Source organism: Aphelocoma coerulescens, unplaced genomic scaffold, assembly GCF_041296385.1.
Source record: "Aphelocoma coerulescens isolate FSJ_1873_10779 unplaced genomic scaffold, UR_Acoe_1.0 HiC_scaffold_400, whole genome shotgun sequence".
NCBI classification, from domain to species: Eukaryota; Metazoa; Chordata; class Aves; order Passeriformes; family Corvidae; genus Aphelocoma; species Aphelocoma coerulescens.
In genome coordinates, this window is record NW_027183744.1 from 6,484 (window position 1) to 32,418 (window position 25,935).

Consider the following 25,935-nt stretch of genomic DNA (forward strand, 5'->3'; position numbering starts at 1 on the left):
TGGGACATTTTGGGGACACCTCGGGGACACTCCAGGGACACTTTATGGCCACTTTGGGGACATTTTGGGGCACTTTGGGGCCACCTCGGGGCACTTTGGGGCCACCTCAGGGACACCTCAGAGACGCTTCAGGGACACTTTGGGGCCACTTTGGGGCACTTTGGGGCCACTTTGGGGCCACCTTGGGCTGACCCCGGGGACACTTTGGGGCCACCCATGGGACACCTCAGGGACACCTCAGAGACGCCTCAGGGACACTTTATGGCCACTTTGGGGCCACCTCGGGGCCACTTTGGGGCCACCCCGTGGGGAGCCGGGCTCAGGCCACGCCCCCTTTCCCCGCCCCCGACCAATCAGAGCCTCGGGATCCCCTCAGAGGGGCGGGGCCACCTCCCCTCGCCCCTCCCCCTCCCCGGTGGGCGTGGCCAGCTCCGGGGTGGGCGTGGCCAGCTCCGGGGTGGGCGTGGCCATCTCGGGGGTGGGCGTGGCCATCTCGGGGGTGGGCGTGGCCTGCAGGGCGCGGGCGGCGTCTCTCCAGCGCTGCAGCCAATGGGAGAAGGGGGCGTGGCCGGGGGGCGTGGCCAGGACCCACTGAGCCGGCTGGGCCCACCTGGGGGGGGGGGAGGGGCTGCGTCAGGAAAGGGGGCGGGGCCTGGAGGGGAGGAGCCCCTCCCCCCACACCCCTCCCCCACCCAGAGCCCCGCCCCCATTGCTGAGGCCCCTCCCCCACCCCTCAGGCCCCTCCCCCTCCTCCAGCCCCTCCCTGTCCCCAGCCCCTCCCCCACCCCTTCCGGCCCCTCCCTTCTTCTCCAGCCCCTCCCCCACCCCTCAGCCCCCTTCCCCTGCTCCAGCCCCTCCCCCTACCCCTTCCAGCCCCTCCCCCACCCCTCAGGCCCCTCCCCCACCCCCTCAGGCCCCTCCCCCACCCCAGGCCCCTCCCCCTTCCAACCCCTCCCCCACTCCTTAGGCCCCTCCCCCACTTCTCGAGCCCCTCCCCCACCGCTCCCAGTCCCTCCCCCACCCCTCAGCCCCCTCCCCCTTCTCCAGCCCCTCCCCCCCTCAGGCCCCTCCCCCACCCCAAGCCCCTAATCCCTCCAGCCCCTCCCCCACCCTGCAGGCCCCTCCCCCACCCCTTCCAGCCCCTCCCCCACCCCTCAGCCCCCTCCCTCACACCTTCCAGACCCTCCCCCACCCCCCAATCCCCCTCCCCCTTCTCCAGCCCCTCCCCCACCTCTTCCAGCCCCTCCCCCACCCCTCATCCCCCTCCCCCTTTTCCAGCCCCTCCCCCCCTCAGCCCCCTCCCCCTTCTCCAGCCCCTCCCCCACCCCTTCCAGCCCCTCCCCCACCCCTCAGCCCCCTCCCCCTTCTCCAGCCCCTCCCCCTTCTCCAGCCCCTCCCCCACCCCCCATCCCCCTCCCCCTTTTCCAGCCCCTCCCCCACCCCTTCCAGCCCCTCCCCCACCCCTTCCAGCCCCTCCCCCTCCCCCCCCCTTGCGGCCCCTCCCCCTCACTCGCCATTGGCCCAGCAGCCCCCGGAGGCGGGGCCAGTCCCTGATTCGCTGCCGGCAGCCGGCGCCGACCAATCGCAGCCGGGGGAGGAGGAGCTCGGCCCCGCCCGGGGGGGGGAGGGGCGGCCCCGGCGGGGGCGGGGGGGGGAGGGGCGGGCCGGGCTCGGGCCCCGCCCCCCGCGCCCACAGCGCCCCCTGGCGGAGCCGGAGCCGCAGCGCCGCTGCCCGCCGCAACAGCGCCCCCTGCTGGAGCCGCGGGGAACGGGGGGGGGAGGGGGTGAGGGAGGGGGGGAGGGGTTTGGCCACGCCCACATCCCCCCCCCACACGGGCCCCTCCCCCCACCGCTGAGCTCTGACCCCGCCCCCCACCCCGCAGACCCCTCCCCCCGCTCCTCAGGCCCCTCCCCCACCCCTAAGGCCCCTCCCCCGCTCCTCCAGCCCCTCCCCCACCCCAGACCCTTCCCCCACCTTCTTCTCACCCCTCCCCCACCCCTCAGGCCCCTCCCCCACTCCAGTCCCTCCCCCATCCCATTAGGCCCCTCCCCCACCCCTTCTCACCCCCTCCAGCCCCTCCCCCACCTCTCAGACCCCACCCCCGCTCCTCCGGCCCCTCCCCCACCCGAGACTCCTCCCCCACCCCCTTCTCACCCCTCCCCCACCCCCTCCAGCCCCTCCCCCACCCCTCAGGCCCCTCCCCCACTCCAGCCCCTCCCCCATCCCTTTCGGCCCCTCCCCCACCCGAGACCCCTCCTGGAGCCCCTCCCCCACCCGAGACCCCTCCCCCACCCCTTCTCACCCCTCCCTCACCCCCTCCAGCCCCCCCCCCACCCCTTGAACCCCTCCCCCTCTCCCTGCCGCTCCCCCACTTTTCCCGCCCCTCCCCCACCTGCTCCCCTCCCCCCTTAAGCCCCTCCCCCTCTCCCTTCCACCCCTCCCCCTTTTCCCGCCCCTCCCCCCCTTTCCCCACCCCTTCCCCCTCCCCCCCCACCTGCTCCCCCCATTTTCCCACCCCTCCCCCCCTTTTCCAGCCCCGCCCCTCCCCCCTCCCCCTCCCCCTTTTCCCACCCCTCCCCCACCCTTTGAGCCCCTCTCCCCCTCCCCCCATTCCAGCCCCGCCCCTTCCCCCTCTCCTTTCCCCTCCCCCCCATTTTCCACCCCTCCCCCCCCTTTTCCCGCCCCTCCCCCACCTCGTCCCCTCCCCCCCCATTTTCCCACCCCTTCCCCCTCCCCTCCCCCACCTGCTCCCCCCATTTTCCAGCCCCTCCCCCACCTCCTCCCCTCCCCCCCCATTTTCCCGCCCCTCCCCCCCTTTTCCCACCCCTCCCCCCATTCCAGCCCCGCCCCTCTCCCCTCTCCTTTCCCCTCCCCCCATTTTCCAGCCCCTCCCCCACCTCCTCTCCTCCCCCCATTTTCCCGCCCCTCCCCCCCATTTTCCCGCCCCTCCCCCTCCCCTTTTCCCACCCCTCCCCCCCATTTTCCCGCCCCTCCCCCCCATTTTCCCACCCCTCCCCCCCATTCCCCCGCCCCTCCCCCTCCCCTTTTCCCGCCCCTCCCCCCCCTTTTCCCGCCCCTCCCCCACCTGCTCCGGGCCCGTTCCCAGCTCCCGGCTCAGCGCCCGCAGTGGGGGAGGGGCCGGTGGGGGGAGGGGCTCTCCCAGTGCTCCCAGTACGAGGCGGCGCCGCCGCTGCCCCTCCCCCACCAGCGGGGGAGGGGCCGAGCCCGGCCCCGCCCGGGCCACGCCCAGAACCTGCGGCCAATCAGAGACGGGGGGCGGGGTCAGCGCGCGGAACTGGTTTGTACTGGTTTGTAATGGTCTATACTGGCCTCTACTGGTGTGTACTGGCATGTACTGGTCTATACTGGTCTGTACTGGTTTGTATTGGCGTGTACTGGTCTGTACTGGTGGGTACTGGTCTATACTGGTCTGTACTGGTGTGTACTGGTTTGTACTGGTTTGTAATGGTCTATACTGGCCTCTACTGGTGTGTACTGGTCTGTACTGGCATGTACTGGTCTATACTGGTGTGTACTGGTCTGTACTGGTGCGTACTGGTTTGTATTGGCGTGTACTGGTCTATACTGGTCTGTACTGGTGTGTACTGGTCTGTACTGGCTTGTATTGGCGTGTACTGGTCTATACTGGTAGGTACTGGTCTATACTGGTCTGTACTGGTTTGTACTGGTTTGTAATGGTCTATACTGGCCTCTACTGGTGTGTACTGGTTTGTATTGGCATGTACTGGTCTATACTGGTGTGTACTGGTCTGTACTGGTCTCTACTCATGTGTACTGGTCTGTACTGGCGTGTACTGGTGTGTACTGGTCTATACTGGTCTGTACTGGTCTGTACTGGCGTGTACCGGTATGTACTGGCCTGTACGGGTTTGTACTGGCCTATACTGGTGTGTACTGGTTTGTACTGGTGTGTACTGGTGCGTACTGGTTTGTATTGGCGTGTACTGGTCTATACTGGTCTGTACTGGTGTGTACTGGTCTATACTGGTCTGTACTGGTGTGTACTGGTCTGTACTGGCTTGTATTGGCGTGTACTGGTCTATACTGGTAGGTACTGGTCTATACTGGTCTGTACTGGTTTGTACTGGTTTGTAATGGTCTATACTGGCCTCTACTGGTGTGTACTGGTTTGTACTGGCATGTACTGGTCTATACTGGTGTGTACTGGTCTGTACTGGTCTCTACTCATGTGTACTGGTCTGTACTGGCGTGTACCGGTATGTACTGGCCTGTACTGGTCTGTACTGGTCTGTACTGGCGTGTACCGGTATGTACTGGCCTGTACTGGTCTGTACTGGTCTGTACTGGCGTGTACCGGTATGTACTGGCCTGTACGGGTTTGTACTGGCCTATAGTGGTGTGTACTGGTTTGTACTGGTGTGTACTGGTCTGTACTGGTGCGTACTGGTTTGTATTGGCGTGTACTGGTCTATACTGGTCTGTACTGGTGTGTACTGGTCTATACTGGTCTGTACTGGTGTGTACTGGTCTGTACTGGTGCGTACTGGTTTGTATTGGCGTGTACTGGTCTATACTGGTCTGTACTGGTGTGTACTGGTCTATACTGGTCTGTACTGGTGTGTACTGGTCTGTACTGGTTTGTATTGGCGTGTACTGGTCTATACTGGTGGGTACTGGTCTATACTGGTCTGTACTGGTGTGTACTGGTTTGTACTGGTTTGTAATGGCCTATACTGGCCTCTACTGGTGTGTACTGGTTTGTACTGGCATGTACTGGTCTATACTGGTGTGTACTGGTCTGTACTGGTCTCTACTCATGTGTACTGGTCTGTACTGGCATGTACCGGTATGTACTGGCCTGTACTGGTCTGTACTGGTCTGTACTGGCGTGTACCGGTATGTACTGGCCTGTACGGGTTTGTACTGGCCTGTACTGGTGTGTACTGGTTTGTACTGGTGTGTACCGGTCTATACTGGTGCGTACTGGTTTGTATTGGCGTGTACTGGTCTATACTGGTCTGTACTGGTGTGTACTGGTTTGTACTGGCATGTACTGGTGTGTACTGGTTTGTACTGGTCTGTACTGGCGTGTACTGATGTGTGCTGGTGTGTACTGGCCTGTACTGGTTTGCACTGGTCTATACTGGTCTGTACTGGTGCATACTGGCCTGTACTGGTTTGTACTGGTCTGTACTGGTGTGTGCTGGTGTGTACTGGTCTGTACTGATTTGCACTGGTCTATACTGATCTGTACTGGTGCGTACTGGTCTGTACTGGTTTGTACTGGCATGTACTGGTCTGTACTGGTGTGTACTGGTCTGTACTGGTGTGTACTGGTCTATACTGGTCTGTACTGGTGTGTGCTGGTCTATACTGGTCTGTACTGGTCTATACTGGTCTATACTGGTGTGTACTGGTCTATACTGGTCTGTACTGGTGTGTACTGGTTTGTACTGGCGTGTACTGGTCTATACTGGTGTGTACTGGTCTGAACTGGTGTGTACTGGCCTGTACTGGTCTGTACTGGTGTGTACTGGTTTGTACTGGCCTGTACTGGTCTGTAATGGTTTGCACTGGTCTATACTGGTCTGTACTGGTGCGTACTGGTCTGTACTGGTTTGTGCTGGTCTGTACTGGTTTGTACTGGCCTGTACAGCTCTGCATTGGCCCATACTGGTTTATACTGATCTGTATTGGTCTGCACTGGTCTATACTGGTCCATACTGGCCTGTATTGGTCTGTACTGGTCTATACTGGTCCATACTGGTCTGTACTGGTCTGTGTTGGTCTATACTGGTCCGTACTGGTCTATACTGGTCCGTACTGGTTTATACTGGTATGTACTGGTCTATACTGGTCTGTACTGGTCCATACTGGTCTATACTGGTCTGTACTGGTCCGTACTGGTCTATACTGGTCTATACTGGTCTATACTGGTCTGTACTGGTCCATACTGGTCTATACTGGTGTGTACTGGTCTATACTGGTCCGTACTGGTCTATACTGGTCTGTACTGGTCCATACTGGTCTATACTGGTCCGTACTGGTCCATACTGGTCTATACTGGTCCGTACTGCTCTATACTGGTCTGTACTGGTCCATACTGGTCTATACTGGTCCGTACTGGTCCATACTGGTCTATACTGGTCCATACTGGTCCGTACTGGTCGATCCCCACCTGCTCCTGCAGGGGGCGCAGTCCCGCACGGCGCCCCCTGGTGGCGGCGCTGAGGAAGCGCAGGCGCTGCTGCTGCCGGAGCTGGGGGGGGAGGGGCGCTCAGGGACCCCAAAATTTACCCCAAAATCACCCCAAATTCACCCAAAATCACCCAAAATCACCCCAAAATCAGCCAAAATCATCCAAATCACCCCAAAATCACCCGAAAATCACCCCAAAAATCACCCCAAAATACCCCAAAAATCACCCCAAAAACACCTGAAATCACCCCAAATTCACCCAAAATCACCCCAAATCACCCAAAAGTACCCCAAAAATCACCCCAAATTCACCCAAATCACCCCAAAAGCACCCAAAAATCACCCAAATCACCCCAAAAACACCCAAAAGTACCCGAAATCACCCAAAATTCACCCAAAAGCACCCCAGAATCACCCCAAAAATCACCCCAAAATCACCCAAACCACCCCAAAAGCACCCAAAAATCACCCCAAAAATCACCCCAAAATCGCCCAAATCACCCCAAAATCACCCCAAATTCACCCAAAAGCACCCAAAAATCACCCAAATCACCCCAAAAATCACCCAAATTCACCCAAAATCGCCCCAAAAGCACCCAGATCCCCCAAATTCACCCCAAAAATCACCCCAAAATCACCCCAAATTCACCCAAAATCACCCCAAAATCACCCAAATAACCCCAAAAGCACCCCAAAGTACCCCAAAAATCACCCCAAAAACACCCAAAAGCACCCAAAAATCACCCAGAATCACCCAAAAGCACCCGAAATTACCCCAAATCACCCAAAAGCACCCAAAAGTACCCGAAAGCACTCCAAAATCCCTCAAAATCACCCAAAAGCACCCAGATCCCCGAAAATCACCCCAAATCACCCAAAAGCACCCAAAATCACCTCAAAATCAGCCAAAATCATCCAAATCACCCCAAAATCACCCCAAAATCACCCCAAAAATCACCCCAAAGCACCCAAAAATACCCCAAAAATCACCCCAAAAACACCTGAAATCACCCCAAAGCACCCAAAATCACCCAAATCACCCAAAAACACCCAAAAGTACCCCAAAAATCACCCCAAATTCACCCAAATCACCCCAAAAGCACCCAAAAATCACCCAAATCACCCCAAAAATCACCCAAATCACCCCAAAAATCACCCAAAGCACCCCAAAATCACTTCAAAAATACCCAAAATCACCCCAAAATCCCTCAAAAACCACCCAAAATCACCCCAAAAGCACCCCGAAATCACCCAAAATCACCCAAAATCATCCGAAATCACCCCCAAATCACCCAAAAGCACCCAAAAGTACCCCAAATCACCCAAAATTCCTCAAATATCACCCGAAATCCCCCCCAAATCCCTTTAAGGCCCCCCCAAACCCCTTTAGGGCCCCTCCAAACCCCTTTGGGACCCCCCAAATCCCCCCCAAATCCTCCCCAGAGCCCTTTAGGACCCCCCAAATCCGTTTGGGACCCCCCAAAATCCCTTTAGGACCCCCCAAATCCCCCCCAAATCCCTTTAGGGCCCCCCCAATCCCCCCCAGACCCCTCTGGGACCCCCACATCCCCTCTGGGACCCCCCAATCCCCTCAAAATCCCCCAAATCCCTTTAGGGCCCCCCCAAATCCCCTCTGGGACCCCCCAAATCCCCCCCAAATCCCTTTAGGACCCCCCAAACCCCTTTGGGACTCCCCCAATCCCCCCCAAATCCCCCCAAACCCCTTTAGGACCCCCCCAAATCCCCTCTGGGACCCCCAAAAAATCCCCAAAAATCCCCCCAAAACCCCTTTAGGACCCCCCAAATCCTCCCCAAATCCCCCAGACCCCTTTAGGACCCCCCCAATTCCCTTTAAGGCCCCCCCAAACCCCTTTGGGACCCCCCCAATCCCCCCCAAATCCCTTTAGGACCCCCAAATCCCCCCCAAATCCCTTTAGGGCCCCCCCAATCCCCCCAGACCCCTTTGGGACCCCCAAATCCCCTCTGGGACCCCCCAAATCCCCCCCAAATCCCTTTAGGACCCCCCAAACCCCTTTGGGACCCCCCAAATCCCCCCCAGACCCCTTTAGGGCCCCCCCAATCCCCTTTATGGACCCCCAAATCCCCTCTGGGACCCCCCAATCCCCCAGACCCCTTTAGGACCCCCCAAATCCCCCCCAAAATCCCTTTAGGATCCCCCAAATCCCCCCCAAATCCCCCCAGACCCCTTTAGGGCCCCCCCAAATCCCTTTAGGGACCCCCAAATCGCCCCAAATCCCCCCCAAACCCCTTTAGGGCCCCCCAAATCCATCTTAGGACCCCCCAAATCCCCCCCAAACCCCTTTGGGACCCCCCCAATCCCCCCCAAATCCCCTCTGAGACCCCCCAAATCCCTTTAGGGCCCCCCCAAATCCCCCCCAAACCCCTTTGGGGACCCCCAAATCCCCCCCAAATCCCTTTAGGATCCCCCAAATCCCCCCCAAATCCCCCCAAACCCCATTAGGACCCCCCCAAATCCCCTCTGGGACCCCCCAAATCCCCCCAAATCCCCCCCCGACCCCTTTAGGACCCCCCCAAATCCCCCCAAATCCCCCCCCGACCCCTTTAGGACCCCCCAAATCCCCCCCAAACCCCTTTGGGGACCCCCAAATCCCCCCCAAATCCCTTTAGGATCCCCCAAATCCCCCCCAAATCCCCCCAGACCCCTTTAGGACCCCCCCAAATCCCCCCCAAATCCCCCCCCAGACCCCTTTAGGACCCCTCCCCTCCCCCCCCCGCTCACCGCTCGGCCCCTCCCCCTCCGGAGCCGCCGGCGGAGCCCCCCCAGGGCGGATTCGGGGCCGGATTTGGGGGATTTGGGGGATTTTGGGGGGTCCCCCCTGAGCCCCTGCACCCCCCGGCTCAGGGCCCCCCAAAACCCCCCCAGCCCCGCCCGGAGCAGCGCCAGCCTGGGGGGGGGAGGGGACCCCGAAATTAGGGGGGGAAAAAATGGGGGAAAAAGGGGGGAAATGGGAAAAATGGGGGGAAATGGGGAAAATGGGGAAAAATGGGAAAAATGGGGAAAAATGGGGAAAATGGGGGGAAATGGGGAAAAATGGGGGGAAAATGGGGGGAAATGGGGGGAAATGGGAAAAATGGGGAAAATGGGGAAAAAAATGGGGGAAATTGGGGGAAAATGGGGAAAAATGGGGAAAATGGGGAAAATGGGGGAAATGGGGAAAAAAATGGGGAAAATGGGGGAAATGGGGGAAATTGGGGGGGAAATGGGGGAAAATGGGGAAAAAAATGGGGAAAAATGGGGGAGAAATGGGGGAAATGGGGGGAAATGGGGGAAATTGGGGGAAAATGGGGGAAATTGGGGGAAAATGGGAGAAAATGGGAAAAAATGGGGAAAAAAATGGGGAAAAAAATGGGGAAAAATGGGGGAGAAATGGGGGAAAATGGGGGAAAATGGGGGGAAATGAGAGAAAATGGGGAAAAAATGGGGGGAAATGGGGGAAAATGGGGGGATTTGGGTTTTTTGGGGAGATTTGGGGTTTTTTGGGGGGGATTTGGGTTTTTTTGGGGGGGATTTGGGGTTTTTTGGGGGGATTTGGGGTTTTTTGGGGGGGATTTGGGGTTTTTTGGGGGGGATTTTGGGTTTTTGGGGGGGATTTTGGGTTTTTGGGGGGATTTGGGGTTTTTTGGAGGGATTTAGGGGAAAGTTTGGGGGATTTTGGGGTGGGATTTGGGGAGATTTGGGGTTTTTGGGGAGATTTTGTGGGATTTGGGTTTTTTGGGGGGGATTTGGGTTTTTTGGGGGGGGATTTTGGGCTTTTTTGGGGGGATTTGGGTTTTTTTGGGGGATTTCAGGTGTTTTGGTGGGATTTGGGTTTTTTTGGGGGATTTGGGGTTTTTTTGGGGGGATTTGGGTTTTTTTGGGGGGATTTGGGGTTTTTTTGGGGGGATTTGGGTTTTTTTGGGGGGATTTGGGGTTTTTTGGGGGGATTTGGGGGATTTTTTGGGGGGATTTGGGGTTTTTTTGGGGGGATTTGGGGTTTTTTTGGGGGGATTTAGGGGAAAGTTTGGGGGATTTTGGGGTGGGATTTGGGGAGATTTGGGGTTTTTGGGGAGATTTTGTGGGATTTGGGGTTTTTGGGGGGGATTTGGGTTTTTTTGGGGGGATTTTGGGCTTTTTTGGGGGGATTTTGGGTTTTTTTGGGGGATTTGGGGTTTTTTGGGGGGGATTTGGGGTTTTTTGGGGGGATTTGGGGGATTTTTTGGGCTGGGATTTGGGTTTTTTTTGGGTTTTTTGGGGGGGTTTTTGGGGGTTTTTGGGGATTTTTGGGGGGGATTTGGGGTTTTTGGGGGGGATTTCATTTTGGGGGGGGGATTTTGGGGTTTTTTGGGGGATTTGGGGGTTTTTTGGGGGGATTTGGGGTTTTTTTGGGGGGATTTGGGTTTTTTGGGGGGGATTTGGGGTTTTTTGGGGGAAAGTTTGGGGGTTTTTGGGATGGGGTTTTGGGGCATTTTCGGGGCTCTGGGGTTACCTGGGTCGGATTTTGGGGTTTTTGGGGATTTGGGGTTACCTGGGTGAGATTTTGGGGCAGTTTTGGGGTGGGATTTTGGGGTTTTTGGGCTGGGATTTGGGTTTTTTGGGGCATTTTCGGGCTCTGGGGTTACCTGGATGGGATTTCGGGGTTTTTAAGCTGGGATTTGGGGTTTTTGGGTTGGGATTTTGGGGTTTTTGGGGCTCTGGGGTTACCTGGGTGGGGCTTGGGGGCAGTTTTGGGCTGGGATTTGGGGTTTTTGGGGATTTGGGGTTACCTAGGTGGGATTTTGGGGGTTTTTGGGCTGGGATTTTGGGGTTTTTGGGGCTCTCTGGGGCTCTGGGGTTACCTGGGTGAGATTTGGGGTTTTTGGGCTGGGATTTTGGGGTTTTTGGGGGCATTTTTGGGGTGGTTTGGGGCATTTTTGGGGCTCTCAGGCGGCTCTGGGGTTACCTGGGTGGGGTTTGGGGCAGTTTTGGGCTGGGATTTGGGGTTTTTGGGCTGGGATTTTGGGGTTTTTGGGGCATTTTCGGGGCTCTGGGGTTACCTGGATGGGATTTCGGGGTTTTTAGGCTGGGATTTGGGGTTTTTGGGGCATTTTCGGGGTTACCTAGATGAGATTTTGGGGTTTTTGGGCTGGGATTTGGGGTTTTTGGGCTGGGATTTGGGGTTTTTGGGTTGGGATTTTGGGGCATTTTTGGGGCTCTGGGGTTACCTGGTTGGGATTTGGGGTTTTTGGGCTGGGATTTTGGGGTTCTTGGGGATTTTTGGGGTTACCTGGGTGGGATTTTGGGGTTTTGGGGCTCTGGGGTTACCTGGATGGGATTTTGGGGCATTTTTGGACTGGGATTTGGGGTTTTGGGGGCATTTTTGGGGCTCTGGGGTTACCTGGATGGGATTTGGGGTTTTTAGGCTGGGATTTGGGGTTTTTGGGGCTCTGGGGTTACCTGGATGAGATTTGGGGCAGTTTTGGGCTGGGATTTTGGGTTTTTTGGGGGCATTTTTAGGGCTCTGGGGTTACCGGGATGGGATTTTGGGGTTTTTGGGGCAAAGTTTGGGTTTTTTGGGTTTCTGGATGGGATTTTGGGGTATTTAGGATGGAATTGGGGGTTTTTTTGGGCTGGTTTGGGGCATTTTTGGGGCTCTCAGGGGGTTCTGGGGTTACTTGGGTGGGATTTGGGGTTTTTGGGCTGGGATTTGGGGTTTTTGGGGCATTTTCGGGGTTACCTGGATGAGATTTTGGGGTTTTTGGGCTGGAATTTGGGGTTTTTGGGTTGGGATTTTGGGGCATTTTTGGGGCTCTGGGGTTACCTGGTTGGGATTTGGGGTTTTTGGGCTGGGATTTTGGGGTTCTTGGGGATTTTTGGGGTTACCTGGGTGGGATTTTGGGGTTTTTGGGGCTCTGGGTTTACCTGGGTGGGATTTTGGGGTTTTTGGGGCATTTTTGGGGCTCTGGGGTTACCTGGGTGGGATTTGGGGCAATTTTGGGCTGGGATTTGGGGTTTTTGGGGCATTTTCGGGGCTCTGGGGTTACCTGGATGGGATTTGGGGTTTTTGGGCTGGGATTTTGGGGTTTTTGGGGATTTGGGGTTACCTGGATGGGATTTTGGGGCAGTTTTGGGCTGGGATTTTGGGGCAGTTTTGGGCTGGGATTTGGGGTTTTTGGGCTGGGATTTTGGGGTTTATGGGGCATTTTCGGGGCTCTGGGGTTACCTGGGTGGGATTTTGGGGATTTGGGGGATTTTTGGGGTTACCTGGCCGCCCTCTGTGCCCGGGGCTCGCGGCCCAGGCGCGGCTGCAGCTCCTCCAGGCGCCCCCTCAGCCGGGCCAGCCGGGCCAGCAGCGGGGCCAGCGCCGCCCACACCCCCCCCACGGCCCCCCAGCGCTCCTGGGGAGCCCAAAAACCGACTCAGCACCCCCGAAAACCCCAAATGAACCCCAAAAATGAGCTCAGGATCCCCAAAAATCCCAAATCTGCCCCAAAACTGAGCTCAGCACCCCCGAAAACTCCAAATGAACCCCAAAACTGAGCTCAGCACCCCCAAAAACCCCAAATGAACCCCAAAAATGAGCTCAGCACCCCTGAAAACCCCAAATGAACCCCAAAACTGAGCTCAGGATCCCCAAAAATCCCAAATCTGCCCCCAAATCCACCCCAAAATGAGCTCAGGACCCCCAAAAACCCCAAATAAACCCCAAAAATGAGCTCAGCACCCCCAAAAACCCCAAATCCACCCCAAAATGGCCCCAGAACACCCCAAAAATGAGCTCAGGAACACTCAAAAACCCCAAATGAACCCCAAAAATGAGCTCAGGATCCCCAAAAATCCCAAATCTGCCCCCAAATCCGCCCCAAAACCCCCAAATCCACCCCAAAAGTGAGCTCAGCACCCCCAAAAACCCCAAATCCACCCCAAGAATGAGCTCAGCACCCCTGAAAACCCCAAATAAATCCCAAAAATGAGCTCAGCACCCCCGAAAACCCCAAATAAATCCCAAAAATGAGCTCAGGATCCCCAAAAATCCCAAATCTGCCCCCAAATCCACCCCAAAACCCCCAAATCCACCCCAAAACCGAGCTCAGCACCCCCGAAAACCCCAAATAAATCCCAAAAATGAGCTCAGGAACCCCAAAACCCCAAATCTGCCCCCAAATCCACCCCAAAAACCCCAAATCCACCCCAAAAATGACCTCAGGATCCCCAAAAATCCCAAATCTGCCCCAAAAATGAACTCAAGAACCACCTAAAAATGACCCCAAATCCACCCCAAAACCCCCAAATCCACCCCAAAATGAGCTCAGGAACCCCAAAAACCCCAAATCCGCCCCAAAATGACCCCAGAACACCCCAAAAATGAGCTCAGGATCCCCAAAAACCCCAAATTCAACCCGAAAATGCCCAAAATTCCCCCAAATTCTCTCCAATCCCTCCCAGGACCCCTCAACCCCCCCCCAAATCCCCCCAAATTCCCCAAAAGTTCCCAAAAAACCCCCCCAAAAAAAACCAAAATCCCCCCAAATTCCCTCCAAACCCCCCAAAATCCCCAAAAAATTCCCAAAATTCCCCTGAAATTCCCCAAAAATTCCCCAAATCCCCCCAAATTCCCCCAAAACCTCAAAAATCTCCCCCAAATCCCCCCCCCAAAACCCCAAATTCCCCAAAAATTCCCCCCCAAAATCCCCCAAGAATCCCAAAAGATCCCCCAAATCTCCCAAAATCCAAGAAATTTCCCCAAAATTCCCCCCAAAATCCCAAAAAATTCCCTGAAATTCCCCAAAAAATCTCCAAAATCCCCCAAAACCCCCCAAAATCGCCAAACCCTCCCCCTAAAATCCCCCCCAAAAATCTCCCAATTCCCCCCAAAATCCCCCCAAAATCCCCAAATTCCCAAAAATCCCCGGATTCCCCCCAAATTCCCAAAAGTTCCCAAAAAAACCCCCCAAAAAAATCCCAAATCCCCCAAAATTCTCTCCAAAAATCCCCAAAAAATCCCCCCAAAAATCCCCAAAAAAATCCTCCCCTAAATTCCCGAATTCCCCCCAAATTCCCAAAAATCTCCAAAATCCCCCAAAAGTCTCCAAAATCCCCCCAAAATTCTCCACAAATCCTCCCCAAACCCCCAAAATTCCCCCAAAAATTCCCCAAAATCCCCCCAAACCCCAAAAATGCGCAAATTCTCCCCAAAACCCCCAAAATCCTCCAAAATTGCCCCAAATTCCCAAAACATTCTCAAAAATCCCCAAAAATCCCCCCCCAAAATCTCCAAAATCCCCCAAAATCGCCAACCCCTCCCCCTAAAATCCCCCCAAAATTGCCCAAAATCCCCAAAAATCCCCAAATTCCCCCCAAATCCCCCAAATTCCCAAAAATCCCTGGATTCCCCCCAAATTCCCAAAAGTTTCCCAAAAATCCCCCCAAAAACCCCAAATCCCTCCCAAAATCCCAAAAAATCCCCCCAAAAATTCCCAAATTCCCCCCAGATTTCCAAAAATCTCCAAAATCCCCCAAAAGTCTCCAAAATCCCCCCAAAATTCTCCACAAATCCTCCCCAAACCCCCAAAATTCCGCCAAAAATTCCCAGAAACCCCAAAAAAGGCGCAAATCCCCCCCAAAACCCCAAAAATCCCCAAAATCCCCCCAAAATTGCCCCAAATTCCCAAAAAATTCTCAAAAGTCCCCAAAATCCCCCCCAAAAATCTCCAAAATCCCCCAAAAATCGCCAAACCCTCCCCCTAAAATCCCCCCCCAAATTGCCCAAAATCCCCAAAAAGTCCCCAAAAAATCCCCAAAAACCCCAAAAAATCCCCCTAAAATCCCCCAAAATCCCCAAATTCCCCCCAAATCCCCCCAAAAACCCCCCAAAAATCCCCCAAATTCCCCCAAAAATCCCCAAATTCCCCCCAAACCCCCCCCAAAAACCCCAAAAATCCCCCCAAATATCCCCCAAATTCACCCCAAAATTCCCCAAATCCCCCCAAATTACTCCAAAACCCCCCCAAAAACCCCAAAAATCCCCCCAAAATCCTCCAAATATCCCCCAAATTCCCCAAAAAATCCCCAAAAATCCCCCCAAAATCCCCAAATTCCCCCCAAAATTCCACCGAAATCCCCCCAAAAATCCCCAAATTCCCCCCAAAATTCCACCAAAATCCCCCCAAAACCCCCAAAATCCCCCCAAAATCCCCCAAATTCCCCCCCAAAAACCCCAAAAATCCCCCAAATTCCCCCAAAATCCCCAAGTTCCCCCAAAACCCCCCCAAAAACCCCAAAAATCCCCCAAATTCCCCCAAAATCCCCCCAAAATCCCCCAAATCCCCCCAAAATCCCCCAAAAAAACCCCAAATTCCCCCCAAATCCCCCCAAAAACCCCCCAAAAATCCCCCAAATTCCCCCAAAAATCCCCAAATTCCCCCCAAAAACCCCAAAAATCCCCCAAAAATCCCCAAATTCCCCCAAATTCCACCAAAATTTCCCCAAAAATCCCCAAATTCCCCCCAAAATTCCACCGAAATCCCCCCAAATCCCCCAAATTCCCCCCAAATTCCCCCAAAATTCCCAAAATCCCCCCAAATCCCCCCAAATTCCCCACCTGGAGGAGGCGGCTCGGGGGGGGCGGGGCCGGGCCGGGGGGGGCGGGGCCAGCGAGGAGCGCCCTGGGGGGGGGGGAGGGGGGGGAGGGGCTGAGGCCACGCCCACAAAGGGAGGAAGCCCCGCCCCCCTCTGGCCCTGGCCACGCCCCCTCGGGGACCCCAAAATCCCCCCAAATCCACCCAAAATCCCCTCAGGGACCCCAAAATCCAACCCAGGGACCCCAAAATCCCCTCAGGGACCCCCCAAAATCCCCTCAGGGACCCCAAAACCCACCCAGGACCACAAAATGTCCTCAGGGACCCCCAAAATCCCACCCAGAACCCCCCCAAAATCCCCTCAGGACCCCCCAAAATCCCCTCAGGACCCCCCAAAATCCCCTCAGGGAGCCCAAAATTCCCCCCAAAATCCCCCCCAGGACCCCCAAAATCCAACCCAGGACCCCCCAAAATCCACCCAGGGACCCCAAAATCCCCTCAGGGACCCCAAAATCTCCTCAGGGACCCCAAAATCCCCCCAAATCCCCCCAAAATCCCACCCAGGAAGCCCCAAAATCCCCTCAGGACCCCCCCAAAATTCCCCCAAATCCCCCTAAAATCCCCTCAGGACCCCCCAAAATCCCCTCAGAGACCCCAAAATTCCCCCAAATCCCCCCAAAATCCCCTCAGGACCCCCCAAAATCCTACCCAGGACCCCCCAAAATCCCCTCAGGGACCCCCAAAATCCCCTCACGGACCCCCAAAATCCCCTCAGAGACCCCAAAATTCCCCCAAATCCCCCCCAGGACCCCCCAAAATCCCCCCAGGACCCCCCAAAATCCTCTCAGGGACCCCAAAACCCACCCAGGGACCCCCCAAAATTCCCCCAAATGCCCCCAAAATCCACCCAGGACCCCCAAAATCCTCTCAGGGACCCCAAAATCCCCCAAATCCACCCAAAATCCACCCAGGACCCCCCAAAATCCCCCAAATCCACCCAAAATCCACCCAGGGACCCCAAAATCCCCTCACGGACCCCAAAATCCCCTCAGGACCCCCCAAAATCCCCTCAGGGACCCCCATAATCCACCCAGGGACCCCCAAAATTCACTCAGGGACCCCAAAATCCCACCCAGAACCCCCCAAAATCCCCTCAGGGACCCCAAAACCCCCCAAATCCACCCAAAATCCACCCAGGGACCCCAAAATCCCCTCAGGACCCCCCCAAAATTTCCCCAAATCCACCCAAAATCCCACCGAGGGAACCCCAAAATCCTCTCAGAACCCCCCAAAATCCACCCAGGAACCCCCAAAATTCCCCCAAAATCCCCTCAGGGACCCCAAAATCCCACCCTGGACCCCCAAAATCCCCTCAGGGACCCCCAAAATCCTCTCAGGACCCCAAAATCCCCCCAAATCCACCCAAAATCCCCTCAGGACCCCCCAAAATCCTCTCAGGGACCCCCAAAACCCACCCAGGGACTCCCAAAATCCCCTCAAATTCCCCAAAATTCCTCAGGGACCGCAAAATCCCCTCAGGGACCCCAAAATCCCCCAAATCCAGCCAAAATCCCACCCAGGAAGCCCCAAAATCCCCTCAGGACCCCCCCAAAATTCCCCCAAATCCCCCCAAAATCCACTCAGGGACCCCCAAAATCCCCTCAGGGACCCCCAAAATCCCCTCAGGACCCCCCAAAATCCCCTCAGAGACCCCAAAATCCCCCCAAATCCCCCCAAAATCCCCTCAGGGACCCCCCCCCAAAAGCCCCGCCCCCTTCCCTTAAGCCCCGCCCACCTCGTGCTCTGATTGGCCAGCGTCTCCAACGCCCACAGCACGGCCTGGGGGCTGTGGCCAATCAGCACGGCCTGTAGGGGGCGCCAAGCGTCAGCGGGAGGGGGGGCGTGGCTCCGCTTGGCCCCGCCCCCCACCCCTCTAAGCCCCGCCCACCTCAGCCCGTTCCAGCCAATCCCGAGGCGGCGGCGGCTTCTCCCGGGGTTCCCTGGGGTGATTGACAGGTCGGGGGTTAACGAATGGGTTAATGAGATGCTAATGAGGGGGTGGGTCGGGGTAATTAAAATAAAAAAAGGGGCGGGGCTTACCTGGGTGGGCGTGGCCACTTCAGCTCCGCCTCCCGGGCCTGGCACAAGGCCCTGATGGACACCTGGGGGGGGATGGGGGGATTTGGGGGGATTTTGGGGGTCCTGAAGGGATTTTGGGGGGACTTGGGGGGATTTGGGGGGTCCCTGAGGGGATTTTGGGGTCCCTGAGGGGATTTTAGGGGGTCCTGAGGGGATTTTGGGGTTCCTGAGAGGATTTTGGGGGGTCCTGGGTGGATTTTGGGGGGTCCTGAGAGGATTTTGGGGTTCTGGGTGGGATTTTGGGGATCCTGACGGGATTTTGGGGGCTCCTGGGTGGATTTTGGGGGGTCCTGGGTGGGATTTTGGGGGTCCTGAGAGGATTTTGGGGGGTCCTGAGAGGATTTTGGGGGGATTTGGGGGGTCCTGAGGGGACTTTGGGGTCCCAGAGTGGATTTTGGGGGTTCTTAGGCAGCATTTGGGGGGTCCCACCCCAAGCCCCGCCCACCAAAAGAGGCCACGCCCACTCCCGGAAGCCCCGCCCACCTAACGACACCACACCCACCCAAGCTCCGCCCACTCAGAGACGCTCCGCCCACTCCCGGAAGTCCCGCCCATTAAGGGAAGCCCCGCCCACCCCGTTGAGGCCCCGCCCACTCCCGGAAGCCCCGCCCATTGATGGAAGCCCCGCCCGCACCCGGAAGCCCCGCCCACACCCGGAAGCACCGCCCACCACGGTGAAGCCCCGCCCACTCAGAGAGGCCCCGCCCACTCCCGGAAGTTCCGCCCATTGAGAGAAGCCCCACCCACTCCCGGAAGCCCCGCCCACTCTCTGAAGTTCCGCCCGTTAAGGGAAGCCCCGCCCACCCCAGTGAGGCCCCGCCCACTCGCGGAAGCCCCGCCCACTCACCAGCACTTCCGGCTCCGCCCCCGAGGCCAACATGGCCGAAAGCTCCGCCCGGGACTGGCCCGGCCTGAGGGGAGCGAGCCCAAAATCACCCCGGGAGCCCCAAAATTCAGCCCGGGACCCCCCAAAATCACCCCGGGAGCCCCCAAAATTCACCCTGGGAGCCCCCAAAATCACCCCGGGAGCCCCAAAATTCATCCCAGGAGCCCAAAATCACCCCGGGACCCCCCAAAATCACCCCGGGAGCCCCAAAATCACTCTGGGACCCCCAAAATTCACCCTGGGACCCCAAAATTCACCCCGGGAGCCCAAAATGACCCCGGGACCCCCCAAAATTCACCCAGGGAGCCCCAAAATCACCCCGGGACCCCCCAAAATCACCCCGGGAGCCCCAAAATCACCCCGGGACACCCCAAAATCACCCCGGGAGCCCCAAAATTCAGCCCGGGACCCCCCAAAATCACCCCGGGAGCCCCAAAATTCATCCTGGGAGCCCCCAAAATCACCCCGGGAGCCCCAAAATTCATCCCAGGAGCCCAAAATCACCCCGGGAGCCCCAAAATTCACCCAAGGAGCCCCAAAATCCAACCCAGGAGCCCCAAATTCACCCTGGGAACCCCAAATTCACCGCGGGAGCCCCCAAAATTCACCCTGGGACCCCCCAAAATCCAACCCAGGAGCCCAAAATGACCCCGGGAGCCCAAAATGACCCCGGGAGCCCCAAAATTCACCCCGGGAGCCCCCAAAATCACCCCGGGACCCCAAAATCACCCCGGGACCCCCCAAAATTCACCCCGGGACCCCCCAAAATCACCCCGGGAGCCCCCAAAATCACCCCGGGAGCCCCCAAAATCACCCCGGGACCCCCCAAAATTCACCCAGGGAGCCCCAAATTCATCCTGGGAGCCCAAAATTCACCCCGGGACCCCCCAAAATCACCCCGGGAGCCCCAAAATCACCCCGGGAGCCCCAAAATCACCCCGGGACCCCCCCAAAATCACCCCGGGACCCCCCAAAATTCACCCCGGGAGCCCCAAAATTCATCCCAGGAGCCCAAAATTCACCCCGGGAGCCCCCAAAATCACCCCGGGAGCCCAAAATCACCCCGGGACCCCCCAAAATCACCCCGGGACCCCCCAAAATCACCCCGGGAGCCCCAAAATCACCCCGGGACACCCCAAAATCACCCCGGGACACCCCAAAATCACCCTGGGACCCCCCAAAATTCACCCAGGGAGCCCCAAATTCATCCTGGGAGCCCAAAATTCACCCCGGACCCCCCAAAATCACCCCGGGAGCCCCAAAATCACTCTGGGACCCCCAAAATTCACCCTGGGACCCCAAAATTCACCCCGGGAGCCCCAAAATTCACCCTGGGACCCCCCAAATTCACCGCGGGAGCCCCAAAATTCATCCTGGGAGCTGCAAAATTCATCCTGGGACCCCAAAATTCACTCAAGGACCCCAAAATTCACCCCAGGACCCCCCCAAAATCCAACCCAGGAGCCCAAAATCCACCCCAGGAGCCCCAAAATCCAACCCAGGAGCGCAAAATGACCCCGGGAGTCCCAAAATTCACCCCAGGAGCCCCAAAATTCACCCTGGGACCCCCCAAAATTCAACCCAGGGAGCCCCAAAATTCACCCAGGGAGCCCAAATCTCACCTTGGGACCCCCCAAAATCACCCCGGGAGCCCCAAAATGACCCTGGGAGCCCCAAAATTCACTCAAGGACCCCTAAAATTCATCCTGGGACCCCCAAAATTCACCCAGGGAGCCCCAAAATCACCCTGGGAGCCCCAAAATTCACCCAGGGACCCCAGAATTCACCTCAGGGACCCCCAAAATCCCCTCAGGGACCCCAAAATCCCTTCAAGACCCCCCAAAATCCCCTTCAGGACCACCCAAAATCCCCTCAGGACCCCCCAAAATCCTCTCAGGACCCCCCAAAATCCTCTCAGGAGCCCCCAAAGTCCTCTCAGGACCCCCCAAAACCCTCTCAGGGACCCCCAAAATGCCTTCAGGGACCCCCAAAATCCCCTCAGGACCCCCCAAAACCCTCTCAGGACCCCCCAAAATCCCCTCAGGACCCCCCCAATCCCCCTCAGGAACCCCCAAAATCCCCTTCAGGACCCCCCAAAACCCTCTCACGACCCCCCAAAATCCCCTCAGAGACCCCAAAATCCCCTCAGGGACCCCAAAATCCTCTCAGGACTCCCCAATCCCCCTCAGGAACCCCCAAAACCCCCTTCAGGACCCCCCAAAATCCCCTCAGAGACCCCAAAATCCTCTCAGGGACCCCAAAATCCCTTCAAGACCCCCCCAATCCCCCTCAAAGACCCCCCAAAATCCCCTCAGGACCCCCCAAAATCCCCTCAGGACCCCAAAATCCCTCCAAGACCCCCCAAAATCCCCTCAGGACCCCCCAAAATCCCCTCAGGACCCCCCAAAATCCTCTCAGGGACCCCAAAATCCCCTCAGGACCCCCCCAAAATCCCCTCAGGACCCCCCAAAATCCTCTCAGGAGCCCCCAAAGTCCTCTCAGGACCCCCCAAAACCCTCTCAGGGACCCCCAAAATGCCTTCAGGGACCCCCAAAATCCCCTCAGGACCCCCCAAAATCCTCTCAGGGACCCCAAAATCCCCTCAGGACCCCCCAATCCCCCTCAGGACCCCCACAATCCCCTCAGGACCCCCCAAAATCTGCTCAGGGACCCCAAAATCCCTTCAAGACCCCCCCAATCCCCCTCAAAGACCCCCCAAAATCCCCTCAGGACCCCCCCCAAAACCCCCCATTGCCCATATAAGGAAACCGCCCAAGCCCCGCCCCCTCCCAAGCCCCGCCCCCTCCCCAAGCCCCGCCCCCTTCACCTCAGCGGGGGGGCCCTTAGCGCCCCCTGGTGGCCGCCGCGCAGCCCTTCGGGGCTCGGCCCCGCCCCCAGCAGCCGAAGCTCCGCCCCCCGCTGAAGCTCCGCCCACCGGCGGCTCTGCCGGGCCTCCAGCGAGGCCTCTGCGGGGAAGGGACCCCAAAAATGAGGGCGGGGACCCCAAAAAGGGGCTCGGGAGGGGGTTGAGGAACTCAGAGGGGGTGGGGGAGACCCTAAAAATGGGGTTTGGGGTGGGGGGAAGGGAGGAGGAGACCCCCAAAATGGGGGTTGGGGGGGGGGTAGGAACCTTGGTGCGGGCGCGGCGTTGGCGGCCGGACTCACCGAGGTGCTGCGCCACTTCCTGTACGCGGCCAATGGCGTCCTGCAGGCCTTGCACTTCCTTCCGGAGGCGCGCCACCTCGTCCTTCAGCGCCCCCTGGCGGCTCGGAGGACCAGGAGCGGCCTGGGAGGAGGCGGTGCCAAAATCCCCGAAATTCACCCCAAAAAATCCCCGCCAAACCTCCACGAAACGAACCAAAAATGGGGAAAAAAAACCCAAAAAACCCCAAAATCCACCCCAAAAACGGCTCAAACCTCGGGGGACGTCCCGGATTTTGGGATTCCCCCGAAAAATTTGGGGGAAAAACCCCAAAATTTGGGAAAAAAAACCCCAAAAATTGACCGGGAACCCTTAAAACCCCCCCAAAAAATACCCCAAAATTTCAACGAGTACCCCAAAATCCCCCAAAATTTGGGGTCCCCACCCCAAATCCCCCTCCCCAACCCCCAAAAATTTGGGAAAAAACCCCCAAAATTGAGAAAAAGACCCCAAAATTGGGAAAAAAACCCAAAAATCGACTGGGAACCCTCAAACCCCCCCCAAAAAACCCCAAAATTTCAAAGGAAACCCCAAAATCCCCCAAAATTTGGCGTCCCCTCCCAAAATCCCCCTCCCCAACCCCCCCCAAAATTTGGGGACCACCCAAAATTGGGAAAAAAAAACCCCAAATTTGGGAAAAAAAACCCAAAAGTGGGAAAAAAACTCCAAAAATTGACTGGGAACCCTCAAAACCCCCCAAAAAAACCCCAAAAATTTCAAAGGAAACCCCAAAACCCCCCAAAATTTGGGGTCCCCTCCCCAAATCCCCCTCCCCAACCCCCAAAAATTTGGGAAAAAACCCCCAAAATTGAGAAAAAGACCCCAAAATTGGGAAAAAAACCCAAAAAATCGACTGGGAACCCTCAAAACCCCCCCAAAAACCCCAAAATTTCAAAGGAAACCCCTAAACCCCCCCAAATTTGGGGTCCCCTCCCCAAATCCCCCTCCCCAACCCCCCCAAAATTTGGGGACCCGCCCAAAATTTGGGAAAAAAACCCCCAAAAATTTGGGAAAAAAAACCCCAAAAATCGACTGGGAACCCTCAACCCCCCCCCCCCAAAAAACCCCCAAAATTTCAAAGGAAACCCCAAAACCCCCAAAATTTGGGGTCCCCTCCCCAAATCCCCCTCCCCAACCCCCAAAAATTTGGGAAAAAACCCCCAAAATTGAGAAAAAGACCCCAAAATTGGGAAAAAAAACCCAAAAATTGACTGGGAACCCTCAAAACCCCCCCAAAAAACCCCAAAATTTCAAAGGAAACCCCAAAATCCCCCCAAATTTGGGGTCCCCTCCCAAATCCCCCTCCCCACTCCCCCAAAATTTGGTGACCCCCCAAAAATTGGGAAAAAACCCTCAAAATTTGGGAAAAAAAACCCCAAAATTGGGAAAAAAACCCAAAAATCGACTGGGAACCCTCAAAACCCCCCCAAAAAACCCCAAAATTTCAAAAGAAACCCCAAAATCCCCCAAAATTTGGGGGCCCCTCCCCAAATCCCCCTCCCCACCCCCCAAAATTTGGGGACCCTCCCAAAATTTGGGAAAAAAAACCCCAAAATTGGGAAAAAACCCCCAAAATTTGGGAAAAAAACCCCAAAATCGACTGGGAACCCTCAAAACCCCCCCAAAAACCCCCAAAATTTCAAAGGAAGCCCCAAAACCCCCCAAAATTTGGGGTCCCCTCCCCAAATCCCCCTCCCCAACCCCCCCAAAATTTGGGGAACCCCCAAAAATTGGGAAAAAAACCCCCAAATTTGGGAAAAAAACCCCAAAATTGGGAAAAAAAACCCCAAAAATCGACTGGGAACCCTCAAAACCCCCCCAAAAAACCCCCAAAATTTCAAAGGAAACCCCAAAACCCCCCAAAATTTGGGGTCCCCTCCCCAAATCCCCCTCCCCAACCCCCCCAAAATTTGGCGACCCCCCCAAAATTGGGGCAAAATCCCCCCAAAAATCGACTGGGAACCCTCAAAACCCCCCAAAAAAGCCCCAAAACCTCAAATCCTCCCAAAATTTGGGGTCCCCACCCCAAACCCCCCCTCCAACCCCCCCAAAATTTTGGGGACCCCCCCCCCCAAAATTTGGGGTCCCCCCTCACCTGCTCCTCCTGCGCCTCCCTGTAGCTGCACCCCGAGTCAAGGAACAAATTTTGGGGTCACCCCAAACAATTTTGGGGATTTTTGGGGTTTTTTTTTTTGGGGGGAGCTTCCCCTCCCCCTCCCTCAAATTTTCACCCCCCCCCCCAAAATTTTTTGGGGGGACCCCCCCAAAATTTCGGATACCGCCGCAGGTTCCCCCGGATTTTCTTCACGTTCCTGTGGGGACACCCCAAAAATAAATTTGGGGTCTTGTTTTTATTTTTTGGGGGGTTTTTTTGGGGGTTTTTTGGGTTTTTGGGGTTTTGGGGTTTTTGGGGTGTTGCTCCCCCTCCCCCCTCCCCAAATTTTGGGGTCCCCCCCCCCTCACTGGAGGCTCCGGACGTGGCGGGCGACGAAATCCCAAATTGGGGCTCCGGGGCCGGAGCAGAGCCTGGGGGGGGGGAGGGGGAAAAGGGGGGGTCAGGGGAACCCCCAAAATTTTGGGGGAGACCCAAAATTTTATTTGGGGAGGGGGGGGATTTGGTACAAGGGAACCCCAAAATTGACCCAAAACCACGAAAATTAGCTCCTAAAATCCAGCCAGGGAGCCCCAAAATCATCCCAGGGACCCCAAAATCCACCCAGGGATCCCAAAATCCACCCAGGGACCCCAAAATCATCCCCAGGGATCCCAAAATCACCCAGAACCCCCAAAATCAGCCCCAGGGATCCCAAAATCCACGCAGGATCCCCAAAATCACCCCCAGGGACCCCAAAATCCACCCAGGATCCCCAAAATCATCCCCAGAGACCCCAAAATCCACCCAGGATCCCCCAAAATCATCCCCAGGGAGCCCCAAAATCACCCAGAACCCCCAAAATCATCTCCAGGGACCCCAAAATCCCCTAAAGGGACCCCAAAATCACCCCCAGGGACCCCAAAATCCACCCAGGGACCCCAAAATCATCCCCAGGGACCCCAAAAACCACCCAGAACCCCCAAAATCACCTCCAGAGACCCCAAAAACCACCCAGGGACCCCAAAATCACCCCCAGGGAGCCCCAAAATCACCCAGAACCCCCAAAATCACCTCCAGGGACCCCAAAATCCACCCAGGGATCCCAAAATCACCCCCAGGGATCCCAAAATCACCTCCAGGGACCCCAAAATTCACCCAAGAATCACCCAGGGACCCCAAAATCACCCCCAGGGACCCCAAAATCCACCCAGGATCCCCAAAATCATCTCCAGGGACCCCAAAACCCCCTAAAAGGACCCCAAAATCCACCCAGGATCCCCAAAATCCCCTAAAGGGACCCCAAAATCCCCTCAGAACTCCCAAAATCACCCCCAGGATCCCCAAAATCACCCCCAGGGACTCCAAAATCCACCCAGGGACCCCAAAATCATCCCCAGGGACCTCCAAAATCCACCCAGGGAACCCAAGATCACCTCCAGAGACCCCAAAATCCACCCAGGATCCCCCAAAATCCCCCCAGAGACCCCAAAATCCACCCAGGATCCCGAAAATCCACCCAGAACCCCCAAAATCACCTCCAGGGACCCCAAAATCACCCCCAGGGACCCCAAAATCCACCCAGGATCCCCAAAATCCTCTAAAGGGACCCCAAAATCACCTCCAGAGACCCAAAATCCCCTAAAGGTGCCCCAAAATCCACCTAGGGACCCCCAAAATCATCCCCAGGGAGCCTAAAACACCCAAAAAGGACCCTAAAATCTCCCCCAGGGACCCCAAAAAACCACCCAGGGAGCCCCAAATCCACCCAGGGAGCCCCAAAATTCACCCAAGAATCACCCAGGGACCCCAAAATCACCCCCAGGGAACCCAAAATCCACCCAGGATCCCCAAAATCC

General features: G+C 57.0%; 1 protein-coding gene across 1 annotated transcript; it reads right to left on the reverse strand.

Annotated features, from left to right (window-relative positions):
• Positions 1-251: 251 nt before the first annotated feature.
• Positions 252-25,759, reverse strand: LOC138101686 (HAUS augmin-like complex subunit 5). The gene is made up of 17 exons (XM_068999463.1): positions 25,740-25,759; positions 24,448-24,510; positions 24,264-24,296; positions 24,080-24,104; positions 21,948-22,068; positions 21,610-21,748; positions 18,744-18,807; positions 17,858-17,919; positions 17,706-17,757; positions 17,553-17,623; positions 15,781-15,844; positions 12,444-12,577; positions 8,943-9,108; positions 6,162-6,242; positions 3,087-3,254; positions 1,515-1,750; positions 252-610 (listed from the first exon to the last, which is right to left on the reverse strand). The coding sequence occupies exons 1-17, from the start codon at positions 25,757-25,759 to the stop codon at positions 373-375; spliced, it is 1,737 nt and encodes a 578-aa protein (XP_068855564.1). The 3' UTR covers positions 252-372.
• Between the last annotated feature and the right edge of the window lie 176 nt (positions 25,760-25,935).